This window comes from Myodes glareolus, chromosome 18 (assembly GCF_982192425.1).
Source record: "Myodes glareolus chromosome 18, mMyoGla1.1, whole genome shotgun sequence".
NCBI classification, from domain to species: Eukaryota; Metazoa; Chordata; class Mammalia; order Rodentia; family Cricetidae; genus Myodes; species Myodes glareolus.
In genome coordinates, this window is record NC_142043.1 from 71038527 (window position 1) to 71054777 (window position 16251).

At 44.2% G+C, this 16251-nt stretch overlaps 1 protein-coding gene across 3 annotated transcripts; it reads right to left on the reverse strand.

The window, feature by feature from the left end:
• Positions 1 to 2421: 2421 nt before the first annotated feature.
• Positions 2422 to 6502, reverse strand: LOC148119259 (H-2 class I histocompatibility antigen, D-D alpha chain-like). 3 transcript variants are annotated; one of them, XM_087898627.1, is made up of 8 exons: positions 6401 to 6502; positions 5927 to 6196; positions 5487 to 5762; positions 3640 to 3915; positions 3399 to 3512; positions 3185 to 3217; positions 2984 to 3031; positions 2422 to 2843 (listed from the first exon to the last, which is right to left on the reverse strand). In XM_087898627.1, exons 1-8 carry the CDS (start codon positions 6462 to 6464, stop codon positions 2839 to 2841), a joined length of 1086 nt encoding a protein of 361 aa, XP_087754753.1. In that variant the 5' UTR covers positions 6465 to 6502; the 3' UTR covers positions 2422 to 2838. The 3 variants fall into 3 exon arrangements, with proteins under 3 accessions (XP_087754753.1, XP_087754751.1, XP_087754752.1); XM_087898625.1 differs by having other exon boundaries at positions 5927 to 6502; XM_087898626.1 differs by lacking the exon at positions 2984 to 3031 and having other exon boundaries at positions 5927 to 6502.
• Positions 6503 to 16251: the final 9749 nt, after the last annotated feature.

A 16251-nucleotide genomic window follows, 5' to 3' on the forward strand; every position in this document is an offset into this window, starting at 1 on the left:
GCCAGCACCACTTGTTAACTATGCTTTCTTTTTTATTTCATATTTTTTGCTTCTTTATCAAAGATCAGGTGTTCAAAGATGTGTGGATTGATATCCCGGTCTTCTATTCGGTTCCATTGGTCCTCCTGTCTGTTCTTATGCCAATACCAGGCTGCTTTCAATACGGTAGCTCTGTGGTAGAGTTTGAAGTCAGGGATTGTGATGCCTCCAGAAGTTCTTTTATTGTACAGGATAGTTTTGGCTAACCTGTTTTTTTTGCTTTTCCATATGAAGTTGCGTACCATTCTTTCGATGTCTTTGAAGAATTTTGCTGGGATTTTGATGGGCATTGTGTTGAACCCAAGACAATTTTATTTGCCTGTTCAGGCCTGGTGTGTTGACAAAAGCCTAAAATTCCAACACTTCTGGGGCTGATGCAGGAGGATCACACATTTAAGCCTCAACCTTGGTTATAGAGATGGAGGCCAGCTTGGACTACATAGACAAACTATCTTGAAACTACCTGTCTATATATCCAACAATATTTACTTAATCCTGTGTACAAGGCATTATACTAGAAGCTGATTTTTTGTTTTGTTTTGAGACAGGTGGTGATAAGGTCTTATATAATCCAAGATTATCATCTGAGGCTGAGAGAGGATTGACTTTTGTGGAAAAAAAGATCACAGGATACACATGTGGATCACCTGGATCCAGACCTTGATTGTATCCCAGTCATTCTTCCTTCTACTCACTTTTATAAAGGAATTTTTTTTTGATTGTTTGTTTTCTTTTGTTTTGCATTTTTTGAAAAAGGTTTCTCTGTATAACTTTGGAGCCTGTCCTGGCACTCAGTCTGTAGGCCAGGCTGGCCTTGAAATCACTGAGATCCACCTGCCTCTCTCCGAGTGCTGGAATTAAAAGTGTGTGCCACCACTTCCTGGCTATAAAGGAATTCTTAAGCAGAGAGAAGGTAGTAAAAAGGAAAAGAAAATGAAAAAAGGAAAAAGAAACAAAGGCCTATGTAGACAAGGTTTCTGAATTGATTCTGAAAGGAAAAATGAGACTTCATCAATTAGCAGGAACAGACCCAGCTGAAGCTGTGGTACTTTTTACTAATGGTGAAATTGCCTCATTGTGGACAGAAAATGGGCATGGGCAAAGAACTTGCGGCAATTTTTTTGGGAGAGATTAACAACAATATCCAAAAAGCAGGAGACTTCAGTTTACAAAAAGAACTAATTGGATTCTCCCTCATATAGTAAAAAGGACACCAATTTCTGGGACCCCTACATTCTATACTGATGCAAATCAATCAGGAAAGGCAGGTTATAAGTCAGGGAAAATAAAGTGGCTCAAAGACCTTATGATTCAGTTAAAAATCAGAGTTGTATGGCAACCTTGTGGTGTTATTAGATTTTCCTGTATCTCTCAATATAGTTACTAACTCTCAATATGCCTCCTGAGCACTGGGATTAAAGGCGTCCACCACCACCACCCAGCTATACATGTTTTCTTGCTAGTACTGTTTGTACCATGTATCTGTGTGGTGTCCACAGGGACATTGAATGTCATGGAACAGGGAGTTATGGATGGTTATGAGCCATCATGTGGATGCTGGGATCTGAATCTCGGTCCTCTGCAAGAGCAGCAAATGCTCTCAAGCCCTGAGTTATCTCTTAAGTACCTGGACCATGTTTTTTTTTTTTTAATAAACATAAATCTACAGTAGATTCAGCCTGTAAATCCTTGAGTCTCCACTGGAGGCAGCACCAGGATTCCCAGAGGCAGAGAGGAAAAGGGGACCTTGGGCAGAACACAGGACAGATCTGAGCTGAGACCCTATGGATCCCTCCTCTCTGCCCATCCTACAACCTGGGTTAGATTCTGATAGATGGGAAAGAAGGAGAGAAACTCCAGGGAGGGGCCTGAAGGGAGACAGGAGCTCAGGAGACTGAAGTTCATGTTCTCATCCCACAGTCTCCTGAGTGCAGGGGCCTAGTTGGGCCTTGAGGGGACAGGGATGGAAAACACCTCTTACTGCTGTCACTCAGGGACCCACAGGATAGTGAGGCAGACACCACTCACAGGAGCAAGAACAGGCCTAGTCCTCCATGATAACTAAAGAGACAAGAAATTAACAGAGAAGACAGGGGAAAGAGTCACAGCCAGGACAGCAGTCCGAACTGTCACAGCAGCCCTGGTGGCTCATAATCCTGGGGACAGGACTAGGCTCTGGCCATCCCAGTGTCCCTGTGATCACAGGTGTCAGCATGTGGGTCTAAGTGATGAAGAGAACAGAGCCAGGAGGTGACAGAGGTGAGGAGTGACCTTGTCAGAGCCAACAAAGGACTGAGCTCCACCTGGGCACAGCCCTGTTCTCACTCAGCTCCCACAGCCTCATCCTGTCCCACCAAATGCACACAGCATTGTGAACACAGATTCTGGGAGGTTCTCCATGCTGCCATTTATTTCCTCCATAAACTCTATCTCTATCCTTTAATTTAGCTGCCAATCAACCTGTCAGATCAAAAACATGATCAATCAAGTTCACATTCAGATTCTTATTTTCAATGGGGAAGTCAGGGGTTGCAGCTCAGGACAGCCTATAGGGCACAGTATGGAGATGTCCCCTCCTGTCTGCAGGAACAGGAAGGTTGGCTGTGGAAGGGAACAGGGCAGTGCAGGGACAGGGTCAGGTGTGCAGGGTGGGCAGGGCTCCCCAGTTCTTCACATTAAGCCCATGGGATCACAGGGAACATCAGACACTATTGCTGAGAGTGAACTGAGGGGCTCTGGATGTCACAGGAGAGACCTGAACACATCGTCTGTCACTACATCCACACCAGGCAGCTGTCTTCACGCTACAGAACAAGAGTCATGAACAATCACTGTGAAGACAACATCCCAACAACCCACCACTCACTCAAAGGTGATTATGGGAGTCCCTGAAACCCAATCATGCCCACTCTGCCCCTCCACAAGTCAGGTCCCAGAGTGTCACCTTTACAGTCCGGGAGAGACACATCGGAGCTCTGGGCACTGTCCCTGCCTAGGGTAAAATTATACATATATATTCATGGGAAGGTAAAAACAGGGATCCCAGAAGATTTTCCTGGAAGAGCTATTATGTATTGTCAGAGCTCCCCAAATAATCCAGCTTCAACCCAAAGGCTTCAGGGACAATCCCGCTTCTCACTCTTACCTGGAGCCGGAGCATAGTTCCCTCCTTTTCCACCTGTGAGAAGAAAAACTGTGAGAGACTAAGGAAGTCCCCGACCCTAGGAAGCTTCCAGAACTGACAGCAGACCCAGGTTAGAGACAGGAGCAATGAGGGGTGTGGACGTGTTTTCCATTAATGAGGCAGAGCACAGTTCTAAAAGGGGCTGAGAGAGAACTCAGATCCTGCCCTTTCCTACCTGTGTTCCTCCTCCTCTTCCTCTCGACAGCCACCACAGCTACAATGATCAGAGCTCCAAGGAGAACCAGACCAGCAATGACTGCCATGATGGGGACCATGGACTGAGGAGGCTCTGGGAAAAGACGGACAAGAACAGAAGGTAAGGGTCATGACCCCAGCTCTCAGTCCTGACCCTGCTCAGGGTCTGCAGAAGGCTCCAGCTTTCCCTGACCCCAGCTCTGCACCCACTCCCTCCTTACCCCATCTCAGGATGAGGGGCTCAGGCAGCCCCTCATGGTCCACATGGCATGTGTATTTGTGCTCCTCCCCAGAAGGCACCACCAGAGATGCCCACTTCTGGAAGGTTCCATCTCCAGAAGGTCTGGTCTCCACCAGCTCCATATCTTGAGTCTGTTCTTCTTCCTCCCTCTGCCAGGTCAGGGTGATGAATGCAGGGTAGAAACTAAAGGCCCGGCACCTCAGGGTGACATCACCTTTAGGTCCAGGATGATGGGACACATGTGCCTTTGGGGGATCTGTGTGGAAGATTTACAAAATCCCCCGATTAAAAAGATAAACTGAAATCTGCAAAGACAATGTTATATCAATGATGACACTGAACTATTTGTCTGTTTGAACACTTCTGTCATCACACTAGTAACTTGCAGGTAGAGCTGGTCCCCTCATCACAGAACTGCATATTTCCCTGGGGAAGCAAAGAGGGAATCTACATGAGCCATAGGAGACCATGGTCTTCCTTATGTGATGTTCTATAGCATAAGTTAGGTAGTAAAAGATTGAAGGAATGGAAAATAATTGATTTATATATGTGATTAAATTCATATCAAAACAAGAAATTAAGAGGCACGGTCTACACGAAGGATGCCACCAACTTCTACTGCCACCATTGAGGGACAACTGCTGTAACCAATTGCTGACCAGTTTTACTGTCCATCCTAGTGAACAGACATCACCACACTGAGCAGCAGAAATGTGGTGAAACTCTGACACTCAGCCAGAGAAAATAGGTTCCTTAGCCCTGCCTCTGGGGGGACAAGATACCAGGTATTGTCACCAGGGATCCCTGAAGTGTGCTATGGAGCCCAGTGCAGCACTCACTAGGACACAGTGGTGCTCACAGGGTGTGTGGCTCTTCCCCATCACTCCAGTCCCTGAGTTGCAGAAGACCCTGTCTCTGAGGAAGTTCAATTCCTAATTCACTAGGGCAACACTGTAACTTGTTGGAGCAGAGGGAGCGCAGGTGGCTCTGGATGTTAATTCTGGCAGAAAATAGTCTAAGCTCCCAGGAATCTTTCTTATTTAAAGGGAACCCTGATTTAACTTGTCTAATTCTCCACAGTATCAGTTTCCCCATGGCACCTGTGGAGACTGATACACATAACACAAGGGGTGGGAGAAACAGTATCACCCCAGTGAGGAAGAAAAACTCACTAAAAGCAAAATGACAACTTAAGAAAAAAGAAAGGAAGGAAGGAAGGAAGGAAAGAAGGAAGGAAGGAAGGAAGAAAGAAAGGAAGGAAGGAAAGAAACCCCACAATTCAGTATTTGTCCAGGGCACCCCATAAGTGCTCATGTGACCATTCTAGGATTAGACAGGATTGGGGTGTAGGATGGATGCAAACCTCACATACAGGAATCTGGGAGAATGTATTCTTTGAAAAGTTCTAGAAACTGGGGGAAGCAGCTTAGGGTAGGGGCGTCCATGTCTCCCATCAGGTAAAGAGATTTCCGGTCCTGGTGTGTAAGGACTGACACACTCAGGTGATAGGACTCAGTGTCCACAGACATTGGGTGTGGGCAGAGAACCCGGCCTGGGAGAGGCCATGGCTGACAGAGGCTGCAGACTGAAGGAGTCACTGTTGGTGATGTCAGGATCCTCTCTCCTCCCTCCCGAGACAGATGTGGAACTGCGCAGGGAGAAGGCTGAGCCCTGGGAGGTCAGTGCAGTCCCTGCCATGCTGGATCAGGAGACCCAGGTACCCTGTCTGCCCTCAGAGACAGGGGCATGACCCTAGCTGAGGGTTTCCTCTTCCTCAGGACTGAGCCCAGCCTGGGCAGAGGGAGGAGTTGCCTATGGCCCCTGCACCTGTGCGCAGCAGCTCGTCCTTCCCGTTCTCCAGGTGTCTGTGCAGAGACTTCACGCACGTTTCCTCCAGGTAGGTCCTGCTGATCTCTGCATCACCAGCCTGCTCCCACTTGCTCCGGGTGATCTGAGCCGCTGTGTCTGCCGCCGTCCACGTCGTCAGGTCGTCGTTCAGGGCGATGTAATCGCGGCCATCATAGGCGTGCTGCTCATATCCGTGGAGGAGGCGCCCGTCCGACCCCACCTCACAGCCATACATCATCTGGATGGTGTGTGAACCTGCGGGGACCCCGCGGTCAGCCCCACCCACCGCGGACTCTAAACTGAAAGGGAAACCAGGTCCGGTCCCGCTCTCCTCCCGACTTTGGACTTGGGACCGAGGGCGACTGCGGCCCGTGCATAGGGGCGTGGAGGGATCTTACCCTCCCACTGCGGTCACTCACCATCCTCGCTCTGGTTGTAATAGCGGAGTGCGGTCTTTAGGTTCCTTTGGAAAACCTGTTCTTGTTTCTTGGCTCTTCTTGTGTTCCTCTCCCAATACTCCGTCCCCTCCTGCTTCACCCACGGTGCCCGGGGCTCATATCTTGGAGTCTCCGCGTCGCTGTCGAAGCGCACGAACTGCGTGTCGTCCACGTAGCCGACTTCCATGTACCGGGGCTCCCCGAGGCCGGGCCGGGACACAATGGTAGAGAAATACCGCAGCGAGTGCGAGCCTGGGGGCGGCCGCGGTGATACCCCGATCCTGCTCCCGGGACCCCGGGCAGGAGCACGGGCAGGGAGGGGAGCAGGGCGCAGGGCTCGGGGCGCAGGTGGAGAAGGGGCGGGAGGGTGCGGCTGGGCCACGCGGGGACACGGCTTCCCCGGTGCGGCCCCGGCCCTCCCCGCAGAGTCCGTTTCTCTCCCGACCCCGCACTCACCTGCGCAGGTCTGGGTCAGGGCTAGGGAGGCCGCCAGGAGCAGGAGGAGCATTTGTAGTGACATGGGCTCATCTCAGTTGTGGGGCAAGTATGACTTCCGCAGTCTGCTGAGACTTTATAACCAGTGACCATGGTGACTCTGGTTGGTTCTCCAGGATTTCGCCACCCAATGGGATGTTAACTTCTAACTTGTCATCAGTCCTGGGCTTCCACACCCAGACCTCACCCTCCTGGGGACTAAGACTTTGCCCGACCCCTGTGATGCTGGATGGAGGGCTGTGTGTATGGTGTCTCTGAGCCGCCTAAGGCCAACTGCTCCTCAGGTTAGTCAGGGTGAAACCTAAAAACATGAAGTTTCCAGGTAAAATACACACAGCACTTAAAATGAATGTTCACGGAAACAGGTGCTGTTGGAGTCCTGGAGGGTGCAGGGCTGCTGTGGACACCTGCATGGGGGAGGTGACTGGGGATTTTACAGCTCTGATTAAGCACTTTTGACACACTGTGTCCTATGTGACTCTCCCTGCAGGAAGGAGGCCCTGCTCACCTCTGCTTTCACTTTCTACTTCAGTTGTATTTGGCTGGGATTTGAAGACATTAAGTCAACCTCCAAAGAAACAAATATATATATATATATATATATATATATATATTATTATATATATATATATAAATTTGAATTTTCTCCACACTACTTAACAGAGATGAAACCTCAAATCTCCAGTTTGTACCTGTGGTGATTTGAAAAAGTGGCCCCTATTGTTTGTAGCACAATAAGGAGGTGTGGCCTTATTGGAGGAAGTGTGTCACTGTGAGGCTTGGGCTTTGTGGTCTCCTATGTTCAAGTTATGCCCAGTGTGGACACAGTTCACTTCCTGTTTCCTTCAGATCAAGATGTAGAACTCTCAGCTCCTTCTCTAACACCATGTCTGTCTGTATACCACCATGTCCTGTCATGTTGATAATGAATTAAACTTCTAGAAGTGTAACCCACCCTCAATTAAATGTTTTCCTGTATAACAGTTGCCATAGAGCCAGGCAGTAGCGGCTCACTACTTTAATCCCAACATGCAGGAAGCAGAGGCAAGCAGATCTCTAAGTTTCAGGCCAGACTGGTCTATTGAGTCAGTTCCCTACCAGCCCAGGTTACACACACACACAAACCCGTCTCAAACAAGCAAACAAACAGTGTTGCCATGTCACGGTGTCTCTTCACAGCAACAGAAAGCCTAATTAAGACAGTACCCTTTCACATTAGCCCATCAGTGCCCACACTGCACAAACCTATGGAACAGAAGACAGTACCCTTTCACATTAGCCTATCAGTGCCCACTCTGCACAAACCTATGGAACAGAAGACAGTGCCCTTTCACATTAGCCCATCAGTGTCCACACTGCACAAACCTAGGAATAGAAGACAGTACCCTTTCACATTAGCCCATCAGTGTCCACACTGCACAAACCTAGGAATAGAAGACAGTACCCTTTCACATTAGACCATCAGTGTCCACACTGCACAAACCTAGGAATAGAAGACAGTACCCTTTCACATTAGCCCATCAGTGTCCACACTGCACAAACCTAGGAATAGAAGACAGTACCCTTTCACATTAGCCCATCAGTGCCCACACTGCACAAACCTATGGAACAGAAGACAGTACCCTTTCACATTAGCCCATCAGTGCCCACACTGCACAAACCTATGGAATAGAAGACAGTACCCTTTCACATTAGCCCATCAGTGTCCACACTGCACAAACCTAGGAATAGAAGACAGTACCCTTTCACATTAGCCCATCAGTGTCCACACTGCACAAACCTATGGAATAGACGCCAAAGCCAACATGGTTATCAGACTTTGTGTCCAACAGAACCTGCAACATTCATCTCTTCCATCTCCTCAGCTCATAAAGTGTCAAGGAATGAGAGGATCACAGGTTATGTAACTTCTACCACAAGGTCATCATTATTCTCTTTATTATTTGGTGTAGGAGGTTCTTCTGTCTATGTGTTGCTTTTATTGGTTGAATAAAGTAACTGTCCTGGCCTTTTGATAGGGCAGCACTTAGGTAGGCAGAGAAGACAGAACTGAATGCTGGGGAGAAGTGCAGGGAGAGAACCGCCATGGAGCTGCCAGAGACAGATGTGCCGAATCTTTCCTGCTAGGCCATTGCCACGTGGTAATATACAGATTAACAGAAATGGGTTAAATCAAGATGTGAGAGTTAGCCAATAAGAGGATAGAGATAATGGGCCAAGTAGTAATTTAATGAATATAGTTTCTGTGTGATTATTTTGGGTGTATTTTGAGTGTAAGCTAGCCAGTTGGCCGGGACAAACAATGGCTCCCCCCTCTCCTTGCAACAAGTATTAGTTACAGTTCCTCTCTTACTGTGGTTTATTCACTAAAGCAACTGTACCATGGAAGTGAACACAGGGTAACATGGACTGTGGACAGGGTCAGTGTCCTGCTGTATTTGGTCTCCACAGGGGTCTCTTCTCATGGAGAAGGGGTCTCCTGTGCTTAGACAATGACCCAGGTCCACATGGACAATCTCAGGACTATGGAATGAAGATTCGTGTAAAACACAAGCACCTGGAGCCACAGATGATCACCTGGGAAGAAACCCTAGGAGACTGAGTGTAAGCACCAGGCTGTGAAGACACGATCCTGAGTGAAGAGGCAGAGTCTCTATTTTCAGGTGAGATCTCTGAGCATCAGGCTCAGATATAAGAGTAAGCCAGAAATATGCTTAAGCTATTGACCAAACAGTATTGCAAAAAGTATAATTTCTGAGTGATTATTATGTGGTCTGGACAGCTGGGATCAAGCAAGCAACCTCTGCCTACAGAAGGGTGAGGAGAGGATGAAATTAGTCTGACCTGAGGGTATCTTCTCGCGATTTTTTTTTTTTTTTTTGGCAAAGTTTCCTTCCACAGCTCTGGATGTCATGAAACTTACTGTGTAGACAGTGCTGGCCTTGAACTCACAGAGACCCACCTGTTTTTGCATCCTGAATACTCGGATTAAAGACTTGTGTCACCACATCTGACTCTCATTACTTTTCTATGACTATGACTATGATAAAACACTGTGACCCCTGAAACTAATAAAAGTTGGTGTTCAATTTGGGTCTAAGCTTCCACAGGGTTTGAGTCCATGATGGCAGAGAAAGGTGTGGTGGCAGGAACAGCTGAGAGCTCACATTTGATCCACAGGCAAGTGTCAGAAACACTGGGAATAGTGGGAGTTTTTAACACCTCCATGCCAAGCTCCAGGGACACACCTCCTTTAACTAGGCCACACCTCCTGATCCTTCCCAAACAGTTCCAGGAGACTCTACTCTTCTCCTTCTCCCTAAGGCCTTACCCCATCAGTGTCTAGCACCCCAACTCCAGAGCTGTGCACATTAGTACTAATGTGTCTCTTCTTTTGCCATCTAGTTTCTCACACTATGGCCAGCCATCTTGTCAGCCATTTTGCTGTGAATCAGGTTGTGTGGCTTCCTCATATAAAAGTTTCAATGATGCTAGGGACATGACTCAGAGATTAAGAACACTTACTGCTGTTGCAGAAGATCCTGAATCAGTTCCCACCACTCACATGGTGCTTCACTATCAACTGTAACTTCAGTTCCATGTGATCCAATGCCTTTTGCACTTACATTTAAAGAAATAAACATACTTAATAAAAATAAAAGTAAAGAATACATTTTTTGGGGGGCTGGAGAGATGGTTAAGAGCATTGCCTGCTCTTCCAAAGGTCCTGAGTTCAATTCCCAGCAGTCACATGGTGGCTCACAACCATCTGTAATGTGGTCTGGTGCCCTCTTCTGGCCTAGAGGCATACACACAGACAGAATATTGTATACATAATAAATAAATATTAAAAAAAGAATACATTTTTCAAATACTCCAATGGCTCCCTCTCCTTCTTCTACACATCTAGTGTGTGAGGCCCAGTGTCTGAGAACACAGGGCCATTTTGTTAATGTAGCATGAATAAATAAAAATCCAGGGACAGATATTGGGGGTTTCAGCTGAAGATCAGAAAGGCAAAACAGCCAAGCCACTAGAGAAGACACTTGACATTTTGATTTTTCCTCAAACCTCTCAAAATCACCTTTTCTATCCATGCATCATCATGGTTATAAGGTTCAATAATAATTGTATCTTGAACTCATTCTTCCAAAGGTGATGACCTTGCCTGTAATGACCTAATTATCCTTTTGCATAGAAAACTGACATTTTCAAAAGCCAGAGATTCAATTATTATTTTTCTAACTTCTGAATTTGTTAGCATTTAATTTACTGATGAAGTCAATCTTTGTTTAAAAAAAACCTATAAAGACTTCCTTTGGGTTCTGTATAACTTTAGTAAATGACTCAATTATCTTTCCTATTTCTCCAAATCTTTCCCAATCATTTGAAGCTGCTAAATGACATAAATCCAGGGTGTGGTTATCATATTCTGCTTGCATTTCCACAGTAGCATATTCTCCTTCTCCAAGAAGTTGATCTTTTGAATTTCTCCACCTCTAGATTTACTCCATTGTTCCACATTCTTAGTCTCTTTTCTGAACAAGGTTCTCCATTGTAATTGTAGTCCAAGCTCAAAAATATCTTTGACCCGGTCTTTAGGGATAACTCTATTACAAACTGATCACGAGTTTAAGACTTACTTCACAAAATGTGAATGTATGCCATGTGAATTTTCTTAAATCTAGAATTGGCACAGGAGTCCAGTCAGCTGTAACAGCTCCTCTGCCGTCTGACAATTCCTGTGAGACTACCAGATATATAAAGGTTGGCTGTCTTAACACCTTAAGCTCCTCATCTCTGTTTTTGTCATGGTGAAACTGGCTCACCATTAAATTCTTCTCTCTAGATTTGAATCTCTCTGTGATCTGTTTTATTAGGTTTTTCTAAAGCCTGAAACTTAGCACTCCAATTACCCAACTTTTTTAGAGATCAGATAAAAAAGATAAAGCAGATAATATTTACAATTAACATAATCTAAATTCTTTCAAAATTAAATATCCTCTTGTTTAATTGGTCCCCTTTCAGACTGTCTAGCATATTTTCATAAAGAGACCCAAATCCTTCCACTTTAATGATTTTTCACATTTTTTAATGTTGGAAAAATTTTGCTTTTTTTTTTTTTTTTTTTTTTTTTTTTTTTTTTTAGCTAAAGCCTCCCTTACGATTTTTCAGTTGTTTTACCAAATCTACCAACAATATTGATGAAGGCGTGAGGCTTATTGGTGTTGCATAGAAGAGCAAAAATCTGACTGGATTTCAAGGCAGCAATCTCGTTTGGCAGCAGCCCAAGAAGGGGATTCATGGGGAGCCTGCAACCCACATTAGAGAGAGGGAGAGGGGAGAGAAGCAGAGAAAGAGAGAGTCTATTGTCTGAAAAACCCACAATGAATTGTGTGGAGAACGCACACGTGGTGGGGGGCTGCCTGAAGGCAGAATCAGCCAGTCTAGGATGGGACAGTCCTGTGGTGTTTGGAGCCCAGGTGCTTCTGGAGTTTGGGTGGCAGTTGGAGACTGTTTCAGAGAGGCTACAACAGGAAAACCCCAAACCCGCTCAGTGGCTTGGGAGAGAAAAGAAAAGAAACCCTAGCTAGATGGGCCTGGAGCCCCTTGTACAGCACTTGTGGGAGCCCCGCATGCAGCTCCAGCCTGTGCTGGCGGCTAAAATTGAGCAGACCAATGGCCTTTGGTGAATTCACATCCCAGACGATGGGTTCCAAATGTAGCATAAAAAATAAAAACCCAGATACAGGTATTGGGGTTCAACCTGTAGATCAGAAAAGTAAAGCCACCAAACCTCTATAGAGTTCTTACCTCTAAGAAATTCTCACGGAAAGATATTGAGTTCCTGTCTCATCCTGCCTTATATTCCTCTTTAGTCCTGGTAATAAAAGTGTGTACAGCCACCACACGACCTCTATGGCTGACTAGTGTGGCTGCTGGGATAAAAAGTGTGCACCACGACTGCCTGGCACACTATGGCTATCTAGTGTGGCTGCTTTGCACTGACCTTAGATTAGCTTTATTTATTAGAAACAAATAAAAGGTAACTATAAAAGCTAGCTTCAATCTTTAACTGGACTGGGACTACAGAAATATCATCTGCATTATTTGTCTATAGAGAAGAGCAGAAACAAAAAGTTTGGGAAGATTTGTAAAATTTTATCCTATTGTAAATATGCTATACCAATAGACTATTCTTTTCCTTGAAACATTTTTCTTTCTGGATGATTTGTACTTTTTCTTCAGGTGTCTCTTTTTTTCCAGTAGTCTTCAGAGTCCTTATCTGGATACCTTTATTTAAATGGAGACTGCTCATTTGTTTCCCGACTGTTCAGACATGTATAATCACACAGAAGCTGTATTAAGTGCAACACTGTCTGGCCCATTAGCTCAGACTTCTTATTGGCTAGCTCTTACATTTTAAATTAACCCATTTCTATTCTATTATATTTCACCACAAGACCTGTGGATTGTTACCTCTTGTTTCTTAGACAGCTACATGGCATCTGCCTCCTTTGGCAGCTACATGGCATCTCTCTGAGTCCATCTACTCTCTCCATATATCTCTTTTCAGATTTCCTGCCTGGCTTTACTCTGCTTATATTGGCTGAAACAGCTTTATTCATCAACCAATAAAAGACACCCATATACAGAAGGACATCCCACATCACCTTTATTCTCCTGAAAAGACAAAAACCAAACCGTCCTCCAACCCTGTTTTGGGAAGATTCTGCTTTGGTAAGTGATATCTGATTAAATGAACAGCCATTTGTTACTTTTATAGGTTAGTTTATATTAAACAGCCTCAGTTCTTAATGAAATATCATCTTTACTAATTATGAGATCTCTCTTGTACAAACCAAATCTTTATCAATTTTGATGGTATGCATAGCTTTTCTTCTCCTGTGAAAACAAAAGCAAAATTTCTTCCCCAATGTACCACATGTCCTGCTTTCCATTCTGAGGTCAGTACATCTTTAATATATATTGTAGAGGGAGACTGCTTGTTGGTTCCCAGCTGCCTGGCCAGCTTAGACCAAAAATAATCACACAGAAACTGTATTATTTAAATCACTGGTTGCCCCATTAGCTCTAGCTTATTATTGATTAAGTCTTACATATTAATTTAACCAATTTCTAGTAATCTGTATATCACTGCAAGGTTGTGGCCTACCGGCAAAGTTTCAGCACATCTATCTCTGATGACGTCTCCATCTGATGACGCCAGGCTCCATGGCGTCTCTCTGACTCTGCCCTTCTTTCTCCCAGCATCCAGCCTAGCTTTCCTCACTTAGTTCTGTTCTTCCCTGCCATAGGCTCAAAGCAGTTCTTTATTCATTAACCAATGAAAGCAACGCATAGACATAGGACATCCCACACCAGTATATCAACTGATTTAATTCCATAGTTTTTCTTTTACTATCTAATGTCTCTCCACCACTGTTTTATCTTCTCATTATCATTTTGAAAATTCAAAGTTAATAAAGCATTATGCAATCTATTTCTGTGGGCATTTATCATTCATTTCTGTTTATTTAACATAACCTTTCGGGTTTGATGTGATCTTTCTATAACTGCCTGGCTTGTAGGATTATGTGGGTATACCTAAAATATACTTTATATTATAATAAGCAAAAAACTGTTTCATTGTCTTGGAGACATATGCTGGAGCATTGTCTGTCTTCATTTGGACAGGTATATCCATGATGGCCATACCTTCTAGTAAATGTGTGATTACTGAATCAGTTTTCAGCACCTGTGTATACCAGACCTTCAATGACAATGTTATTTATTTGTATTTTTATTTTAGTCTTTGTTCATTTATAGAAGTTTGCCAAAATACTCACTTTATGGTTTATCCTGATTTTTTTTTGAGCTCTCTTCTGTAGTTGTTCTCTCATACAGAGCAGGATGATTTTTTACAATGGGCATTAGGTTCTTTAATTTCTCTGGTAAACAGTTTCCTCGGTGATGCCAGGATGTGAAAGAACCAGATTTGGCATAGGGGCATGTGAGAGGCCCCTCATGGAGGTTCCTTATGGCAAGGGATTACCTTCAATATCCTTTGTTGACCTATATTCATTAATCCAATGCCTGCCTTTGCCACACCTCCCATGTACTCCAGAAGGGAGGGGTATTCTGATTGGATTATCCTCAGGGGAAAAAAAAAACATTGTTTCTAGGAATGCCCTATTTACAACCCCTTTTAAGGTGATCTCATTTGCCATAATTATAACACTTTGGATTTCAGTTTTTCCTCAGATCTCTGGGAATCACCTATCCTGTCCAATTATATTCATGGACATAAGGTTCAATATTAATTATCTCCCCAACCAATTCCTCCAAATGTGCTGGCCTTGCCTTTAGCAGCCTTATTATCCTTTTGCATTGAGAATCAGAATTTTCAAAAGCCTGAGATGCAATTATTATACATTTATCTTCTGAATTTGGTAAAGTCGATCTTTGTAAGTAATCCACAAAGGCTTCCTCTGTGCCCTATATAACTTTAGTAAGTTAGTCACTTTTCTTTCCTATTTCTCCAGTTCTCTCTCTAGCATTCAAACTGCTGTGTGGCATAAATTGAAGGCATGGTCCTCATATACAGCTTGCCTTTATATAGTAGTATAATCTCCTTCTCCAAGAAGTTGATCATGGGAGATTTTCCTACTTCTAATTTTACAACATTGTTCAACAATCTTAGCTTTTCTCTGAACCAGGTGCTCAATTGTAATTGTCATTCAGGCTCTAGAGCACCTTTAACCAACTCTATTCAGTCTTTAGGGATAATTCTATTACAAACTGACCATGAGTTTTAAGATTTGCTTCACAAAATGTGAATGCATGCCATATGAGACTATTGCTTCCTTGTATCTCCTTAAATCTAGCATTGATACAAGAGTCCAGCTACTGTAACTAAGTCTCTTCCATTTGCCAATTCCTGCAAGGCTACTGGATGTATTAATGTTGGTTGTTTGAAAATCTTAGGCTGTTCTTCTCTAACCTTATAATGCAATGGTGAAATTGGCTCTCCATTAAATTCTACTGTCTGGATTTGAATATGTCTGTGATCTGTTTTATTATGTTTTTCTAAAACTTGTATCTTAGCACTTAGATTTTTAGTGATAAAACAAAATGATAGTGCTGATAATGTTTACAATTGACATTACATAAATCTCATCTAAGTTAATTATTTTCTTATTTAATTCTTCCATTTTCAAATTGTCTAGCAGATTACCATACAGAGACCCAAGTCCCTCTATTGTAATGGTTTTTCCCATTTTATTTTTGGTTTTTTGAGACAGGGTTTCTCTGTAGCTTTGGAGCCTGTCCTGGAACTACATCTTGTAAATCAGGCTGGCCTCAAACTCACAGAGATCCCCTGCCTCTGCCTCCCGAGTGCTGAGATTAAAGGTGTGCACTACCACTACTTGGCTCCATTTTCTAATGTGGGGAAAAAAAAACCTCGCTCTTTTTGAAAGACTCTCAATGCATTTGTAAGCCCCCTCAACCCTAAGACATTTTTCTAAAACCTTACACTCACTCTCTCTTAGAAAAGGGACAGTTGCGTGCACACACACACACACACACACACACACACACACACACACGCTGGACTGCTCATCCTCCTGTGTCCTTGTGAATAATCTTCAAACATAACTCCATTCTGGGAATTGAGGCAAAGACAACCCACAGATGTTGACTCAGTTCCTGATGTTTGATTTAGTCACTAGAACAAGGTCAGGAAGGCCACAGATGCTCCCCTTATCTCACCTGGCCACGCAGCTATTCTCCTGCCCTGGAATAGACCA